At 38.1% G+C, this 8978-nt stretch overlaps 1 protein-coding gene across 2 annotated transcripts in view; it reads left to right on the forward strand.

Annotated features, from left to right (window-relative positions):
- The window catches only part of LOC126858953 (protein artichoke-like), a 48070-nt gene extending 43513 nt beyond the window's left edge, over positions 1 to 4557 (forward strand). For both annotated transcript variants that reach the window (XM_050609722.1, XM_050609721.1), the window contains exon 2: positions 971 to 4557. In XM_050609722.1, coding sequence (XP_050465679.1) covers positions 1003 to 2922 — 1920 coding nt within the window. In that variant the 5' untranslated portion in view covers positions 971 to 1002 and the 3' untranslated portion in view covers positions 2923 to 4557. The remainder of the gene's footprint in view (positions 1 to 970) is intronic.
- The last annotated feature ends 4421 nt before the right edge of the window (positions 4558 to 8978 follow it).

The following is an 8978-nucleotide window of genomic DNA, read 5'->3' on the forward strand; positions in this document are numbered from 1 at the left end:
CGTACCAATGTTTTAAGATATATTTTGCTTTATATTTATGCTCTTTTAAATATTACGTATGTTTAATATGTCAAATAATTATTATTTTACGTTATCACGTGACCTAATTAATTGTAATGATAGTACTACATCACTTTATTGAAGAAGAGAATTCTAATAGAGTATTTTGAAATGTAGAATTAACATGCTATTAATATCATTAAACTGTCAGTCATTAAAGAGATAATTGGAAACGAGCGATGAAATAATTTCTATCGCTTCGAGGCATACATAACTTCATAACTGTAGATATGTAATAGTAAATAAAACATACGATATTCACACGCATAGACGGGTTTGTGTTGCAATGATTAATAAAGAAGATCTTTCAACCACAACTGTATTTTCTTTGAGTTACAAATTATTTAATGAATTTTTTAAGTTAATCTTATTTATTTTGATTACAAAATTATTTTTATTAATACAAAATGTCATCTATATATATATATATATATTCAATTGATTTGTCTCATTATTCTATATATAAAAGTATTACGATAAGATTATTGAAATTTAAACATTTACGAGATATTTTATTTTTTATATCATAATATGTTAAATTAAAATATAAAATAACTCGAAAAATATTTAATTTAAAAATACTTTATTATAGTGTTTTGAAAAGATTTCAAGAAGGATTATAAGAATATATAATAAAAAAATAAGGGATTTTATTTAAAAAAATAAAGTTGCTTGAAATAACTCTTTGGACTTTAATCCAAGATCAAATGATCACCATCAGATGACCCACTCAATACCAGATACCTTTTGTCTGAAACATTTTTGTCTTTAAACTTAAGGGCTCTGACATATTTCAATGCGTTGATTAAAATGACCCACTCTGTAAATTTATTCGCATATCTTTACTACGCCACTATTATAACTAATGTGATAATCGTTAATTTTGTTATTTGTCGATTTTATTGTGCAGGGTAGTTCCAGTCCGGAAGAAGCTCATATGGAATGGCATCACATGGGCCGTCGCCGCCGTCGACGCTGCCGATCGCGATAGCGATGGTCGCCGTGGTGACAGCTGTGGCTAGTGGCCTTTGCCCGGCACGATGTCGGTGCGACGACGAGAGTCTACGCGCCTCTTGCGCTTACGCCGATCTCGAGGTCGTGCCGATCCAATTGAATCCGGAGATCCGTCACCTGGATCTTTCCAAGAATCGCGTTACCAGCGTGCACCTCACCTTCGGTTTCTACGGCAATCTCGAGAGCCTCGATCTCAGCTCGAATCTCATCCACACATTGGGCCAAGAGAATTTCGCTCTGCAGCAAAACTTGCTCGCGCTAAACGTCAGCAATAACGCGATTCATACATTAGCGAAGAACGCTCTGCGAGGACTTACATCTCTGAAGGAATTGAATCTGGCTAGCAACAACATCTCGCACATGGACGAGCAGACGTTCAAGTACACCAGCGAGCTGGAAGTGTTGAATCTGAGCGATAATTCGATTACGAGTCTGCCGGAAGATCTACTGACGAATCTGCACAAGATACGGACATTGATCCTAAGCGAGAATTCGCTGTTGGAAATACCGGCGAATAACCTGGCGCTAGCCCCAAGTCTAGAGCGAATAGATATGTCATATAACTTGATACTGGAACTCAATCGAGACTCCTTGCCGTCATTACCATCGCTGGTCTCTTTAAATCTATCGAACAACGTTATTAGAGGCATCGCCGATGTCGCTTTTGATCGCCTGCCGGATCTTTTGTATCTGGATTTATCCGGGAACAATCTAACGTCCGTGCCTACGGCTGCCTTAGCCAGACTAAGCGTTCTGACGAGTCTCGTTTTAAGCACGAATCCTCTGGGATTCTTAGAGGCCGTGGCCTTTCGCAATCTCTTCGAATTGAGGAGCTTGGAATTGAACGACTGCATGATCGCGAATGTAAATGCTCGAGCATTCGCCGATAACGTGAACCTCGAGCGCATCTCGATGGATGGCAATCGAGAATTGAGGGAGCTACCAGTACGTGTCTTATACGGGGCTCGATATCTCAGATGGGTCTCACTACGCCGATGCAGCCTGGCGACTCTGCAACCAACGCAATTTCCGGTCGACGGTCTGTCCCATTTGCGTGTCGGCGGCAATCCTCTCGTGTGCAACTGCTCGGTCCATTGGCTGTGGAACGTGATTCGCGCCGAGGAGCGACGCAATGAGACGCGACTTGAACTGGATACCCACGACATTGTCTGCAGCGATGAGGAATTCGCCGGCAAGGAGCTGATCGCGCTGTCCGAGGGTTCCCTACGGTGTCGCCTGAGCCCGCTGTATCTATCATTGTCGGCTGCCGGTTGTCTGGCGGCTGCCGCGACCGTGCTCGCTCTGATCGCGCATCTTACCCGGGCGAAGAGGAAGAGACGCTCGTCGCTAGCTTACGCCGCGCCGAACCGTCCCGAGTTTCTTGTCTACGTTGGTAGGAGTGACAACGGGCTGGACAAGAACGCCGAGTCGTACAGCCGCCGTCTGTTAGCTAGGAACAATGACGACATGTCGTACGATTCACCGCGGGGCAAGACGGCGGCGGCTACGACGGCGGAGTGCAGCCCGCAGTCGCAGGACACGAACATCTACGAGACCCCGCGGTACGCCCGGCCCGGGCATCGCGACCTCGTAGATCCTTCGTACGGGAAGCGGCTGACGGAAGAAGGGGTGTACGCGGTGGCGGACGTGACCGATCTGCGGGACGAGCCGCCGGAAGTGCTATCGCTTTATCGCGCGCATAGTCCTTCCGCCCGATCGAACGCTCTGCGTCGGTTGGACTATGGTTACGATTACGAGTACGATTACGATTACGAGCCGGCACATCAGTCGCCGCCACCGCCACCGCCGCCACCGCTTTCCGAGAAACCGCACGTTGTCTTTGTGTGAGGGAGACGCTTGTGGGTCCAGCTATAGTCGTAATCAGCGAATTCGAGGATAGTCTAGTCGTTAAGGCGAATCGGATGCGCCACCAACTCCGTATCGCGAGCTTTTAACGGTCCAAAACGTCTCGGGATTATTGCTTCGACGACATTCGGTGTCTTGATTACTCGAGCGTCGCGCTACGTATGTGATGAGAGGACTGCGGTGTATATTGCGGGGATGGTGCAGAAATACAAAAGATTCACACTAGCGAAACTCCACGACCGATCGTTCAATTTACACAACGTGTGTACGATGTTGTAGCACACACTACGCTCATCGCATACGTGGACCAATCAACTGCAAGTTGTATATACACGGTCAAACGTTTGAGCAATAGTAATTCGTTAAGTTTGCTCGACGAGCACGAGGAGAGATGAAGGGAACAGCGTCCACCATTGTTCCAAACAGTTTGCACCGCGGTAAGATCCGAGAGTTGCGTCAATGTAGGTGGACATTACTTTCCACTTGCCGTTTGAAAATGATCGATATTCCATCGCCGTCGGAAAAGCGGATTATCCTGAAATTCTGTTGCTCGAGCGCGAATGTGCCGTGTTTCGCTTGTAAGAAACCGAAGCGAGTTACGGAGGGCTCGTGACGTGTCACGCTGAAATTATACCCCTAGGACAAACAAAAGCAACCGTGGACGAGTGAAAATGAAATGTCTTCCGAGATAGTTGCGTCGCTGCTAGAGAAAGAGGGAGAGAGAGAGAGAGAGAGAGAAAGAAAGAGAGAAAGGGAGAACGAGAGAAAGAGAGAAAGAGCGAGAAAGAAAGAGCCAGGGATGCATTCTCACTCTGAGGGAACACAATCTGACTCGGAATGTGAATCGTGCGGGAACGTAAGAGAGTACGTTATATTATATCTTGACCATGGAGAGAAAGAGGCAAAGAGAGAACGAGAATCCGTATTTATTTTAGAGAATTGCGAATTTTGAAATCCGCTGGCTCAGTGCGAATGCAATGGCCCGATTTTGGCTAGGCGAACGTTCATTTCGCGTTGGATTTGTTTGAAAACGTAGTGACAAATCAAATTAAAGCTGCGTCGCGTGTTAGTCGATTAAAGGACCTTCTAGAGATTACTACTAGCTATCTAGAGATTAATTGTAAAAAGTCCGTTCCAGGCTGAGAAGCTTTCCCGGCTCGAGGTTTGCAACTAAACTCTTGTCGACTACATCAACCGTGATTTAATAAACATATAGCGCTTTTATTAAATTCATTTTTTAGAATCCAATTATTCGAGTATCTGGATCTAAATAAATATATTTCTGCTTGGTTACTAAATCATTGTAGATTTCTATAAAATATTTATTATCTAAATAATAAATAGACAACGGATATGTGAATTATTGAATCTTTATTTAGCCATTATAAAAGTTATAATGCCGGAAATATCTATCCCAGACAGCAGACAATACTTATAAAATATGTACAAAATATTTATAATGATTATTTGAATATTTTATAAATATTTTGATAAATATTTTATAAATATTTTTGGGATTTTAGATTTAACAGATCATAAAAATTATCATAAATATTATAAAAATATTTATAAAAATATTGAAAAATAATTACAAAATATTATCATAAATATATTTATTTTTACTTACCATAAATATTATAGAAAATATTTATTCTAATATTTATTTTAATATTTTAATATTATTCTAATATTAAAATATTTAATCTATATTTTAATAATATATTGAATAAAATTTTTATTTCTTCTCTTAATGTATATAAAATATGTATAAAATATTTATATAATATTTCAAAAAATTAATAGTAAAAAATATTTATGAATATGTAACATAAATATTTTGTGCTGTCTGGAATATTTAATTAAATAATATATATATACACGAGAAACAAATACTTTATATAATTAAATACTTAAATATATTTTTTTTGCACCCGAATATAAATAAAACGAGTATCCAGATACTTGAAAATCCGCAAAGCAGGCGTATGAACATTATTGATAAAAGGAAGGACAAGTTGTTTGCTAAAAATTGCATTAACACGTCTCTCCACACGAGACACGCTTAAGGGAGCAAATTACGTTATAGGAGGCGAATCCGATTTTTTTCCCTCTTTTGCGATCGACAAAGGGAAGATCCCTCGTACGAAGTGTTGTAAATTAAAGCAATAATAGTGTGTTACGACCTTTACTCTGTAAGCACATTACACCGAATATATTTAGAGACTACAAAAGACACACACATTTATACAAAAATGCATAAGCGAATACATACGAAAAAAAATATAAAATATATATATATATTTATTTATTAATTTATGATGTTAAGTTTGGAAAGATGTTACGTTTTGAATACGAAAATATACTTAATGCAGTACGAATAAAGTGCGTACGTTTCCGTTATGGGAATCACCGAATAGACTCGTACTTGCGATTCGCAATAACGATTCCGTCCTGCGATAAAAAAGAAAAAAAAAATAATACGTACGTGCGTCCCTCTCGACGTCACGTACGACGACGGAAGTTGTTACGCGAATCCGCGATTACGCGATCCTGAGAGTCTATCTCTATGTTTTGTTTTTTTTTGCGCACGCCTCTAAACGCGCCGCGCGCGCGCGCTCGCGTTCACGAAATCTAACAGAATATGCAAAACTTTCTAATTGGATCTACTTGTAAGGCAACTCTGCGAGTCGTAGTTTGCAACACCCGGAGATTAAGTCTCGTTACTGAATCGCATTTTCCTACAACGGGCCGCAGAGCTCGAACTTTCCCAGAAGACAGAATTTAAAGAGAGAGATTAAGGGCACTCTTTTTTTTTGCGAATTCCCCAGCTCATTCATTTGGAGAAACGAGATCTTGGAACAGTAGATGATAAATTTAAAACAATATTTGTTTCTAATCTTGCGATATATCCTTTCTGTAGCTTATCTTTTTACGAGCAAGCATTATCATAGGTAAAAATAATAAAAGAGTTTGAAAGTTTTTTTTTATATATCAACTTGGTCAATGATGATGAGAATGTCAATGAGATTGATTGATTGATTGATTGATTGATTTGATTCTGTCGAAATAACGTTGAGGCAGATAGTGCTATGAATTCTGTGTAAGGGCAATTATTATTAGTCAAATATTAAAAGAACGTGCTTGTATTTGCGCGCGATGAAAATAATCTCCTCATATATTAATAGAGTCGGGAAGTTAATTTCCGCGTGAGATCCATAACTATGGTCTTTTAACGAGTCATAGAATTCTCGTTCTCGGATCGATATGCGGATGGTTTCGTAAAAAATGTATGGAAACCGTCGTTCTCGCGAGCGAAACAGTTCCCCGGATAGTCAGCAATCGCCATCAATTCGCATCAAACGACCGGGTAACCGTTTAAAAAAATGATGGTACTCACAGTTTGCGTAAAAAAAAAGAAGAGAGAAAAGAGAGAGAAAAAAGGAAGATCGACGAAAGCATATTTACGAGGTCGTTTAGATTTAATGCGATTAAGCGAAACATTCTGGGTTGATGTTCCTCTTACCTGGACCTCGTAAGTGATACACCATCGCGTTCTGGCTCGCTTGGCGTTCTGAAAAATTCATTCTCCCCGAAGCGAGAGGGCCGGTAGGGCGTTGAGTGAAAATCCCCCATTAATGTGCTTTCCATGTGCGGTCCACTGACCTACAAGCTGCATCACGAGTTCTCTTGCTTTCTGCCGAAACGGGTCGTCCATCTCGACTCGCTAAGTTTGGAAGTTCCGACGAGGAATGCGCAATCGATCGTCACAGTTTAACTCGAAAGTAGGCGGCCTTTTCTTCTTTGATTATGCGAAGAGTTACTTTTACGATGGATAGATCGAGAAATAGGAAGAATGAGAAAGCGAGAGAGAAAGAGTCCGTAAAGTCTCAATCAAACTTTATCGAATTTTACGTTGAAAGATACGAGATCAACGGATTTTGTAACTTCTTTTTTTTCTCATTTTATATATTTCTGTAAATCTAATTATATATCTGTTCTATGATAATCTATGTACTCAATACTCAATACCCAGATAGCACACAATATTTATAAAATATGTACAAAATATTTATAATGGTTGTTTGAATATTTTATAAATATTTATCAAAATATTTTATAAATATTTTTGTGATCTTAAATTTAGCAGATCATAAAGATTTATCATAAATATAAAAATATTTATAAAAATATTGAGAAATATATACAAAATATTACTATAAATATTATATAAGATATTTAATTTATATTTTAATAATATATCGAATAAAATTTGTATAATTTCTTTTCTTAATCTTAATGTATACAAAATATACATAAAATATCTATACATTTATATAATATTTCAAAAAATAAATGGTAAAAAATATTTATGAATATTTATCATAAATATTGTATGCTGTCTGGGTAATATATGAGTCAATCAGAATTTTTTTCTTATATATGATGTGTAAAATTTATTTTAACTTTACAAACTTTAGATTTGACAAAAAAAGCAAAAATAACATGTTTGTATTTGACAATTAATAAAATCTGAATATTGGATTTCTTTTTCAAACATTTATCAATAGATATAATCGGGAAGATTAAAATTCTAATTAAACATATACATTATGTTCCTTTGTTTATTTGTCACTTAAGCATTGAAGCACCGAGAGGATGAAATCCGATCCAATTTACAACTTTGATTACCAACATTTACAACTTTGATTACCAACATTACGTTCATCTTTCTTTCGTTCTATCTCATCCCTGTGTGTATATATATATATATATATATATATATATATATATATATATATATATCTCTTTCATTTAAATCGCCCGATTAAACTTAAATCGTAAGTAAATATCCAAGATACATTTACGCTACTCAAACTATAATTGAGATTCCTTCCGTTGACGTTTATTTGTTTTATAATTCGAGGCTTTACGATAGACACTACAGCCCCTAAGTATCATAATCATCGCAAATAAAATCACAATTTTCTCATGGAAAGGCTAAATTCTTCTAGCATAAAATAGCAAAGTTACCGTTGGAAAAAATCCAAGGGATGAATAAGATTAGAAGACAAAACCTTCATTCTAATACATATACGAACTCTAGCTCAGCTAGATGCTACTTTTAACAGCTTGTCTCGTAAATACTATTCTTGTTTTTAATCACATCTGGCGCGTTGGCGCGAGCTCTATCCATCTATCCATCTGGTGTATAAAGCTAAATGAATTCAAGGGCTCAAAATGGGAAAAGATCACCCCTCATAGTGCACCGTTCGAAATATTAGACCTGAAAATATTTCATCATGCCTATCCTCTCTCGCTCGGTTAGCCAAGATTTCTCGGTGGCACTTCGCCCGACTCGTTAGTCATGGTAGTTAGTCATGCTATGTGCATTTCTCGTCTGGAGAACGACCAAGAGGAAGACGAGCGAGACGGAGAGAAAGAGAGAGCCTCATCGTGAGAGGGGTTGGCGAGGCTGGGACGTCCCCTAAGAGAGGAACAGAGGCCTCGTAAACGTCCTTCTCCTTGTTCGTCTTCCTCTTCTGAGTCGCGCGCGCGTGTCCCCTTTTCGAACTTCGCTTTGGGGACTTCGATGCGTTTGAGGCGTGCCGCTGCTGCTCTCGGCGGCTATTTTTGTATGTACATACAAGCCCGTGTGTAATGTCGAATGTATAGTCGGCGTCGAAATAGGGATACACTCTCTTTTTATGCTCACGTAGAAAATATAACTCTCGACGAACTTATTCCCGTATAAATTGAAAATGTGTAAGAGGAGTAACACAATTATGTAAAAAATTATGTAAAATGTTGGTATAATACTCGAATCTTTTTTTTTTTTTTTTTAAATACTTTTGTTTCCTCGAGGAAGCTTTGTTTTTATAACAAAATTTTGTATGTATGAATGTACGTTGTACAATATCTAACTTCCGCAATTTTAGAGATATCGGCTAATTTGATAAAAAATAAATTATTCAATTACGATTGAATTTGATGAATCAGTGAAAAGGGTTTATTTTTTATAAAATTTTTGTGCACTCTTT

This window comes from Cataglyphis hispanica, chromosome 2 (genome assembly GCF_021464435.1).
Source record: "Cataglyphis hispanica isolate Lineage 1 chromosome 2, ULB_Chis1_1.0, whole genome shotgun sequence".
NCBI lineage: Eukaryota > Metazoa > Arthropoda > Insecta > Hymenoptera > Formicidae > Cataglyphis > Cataglyphis hispanica.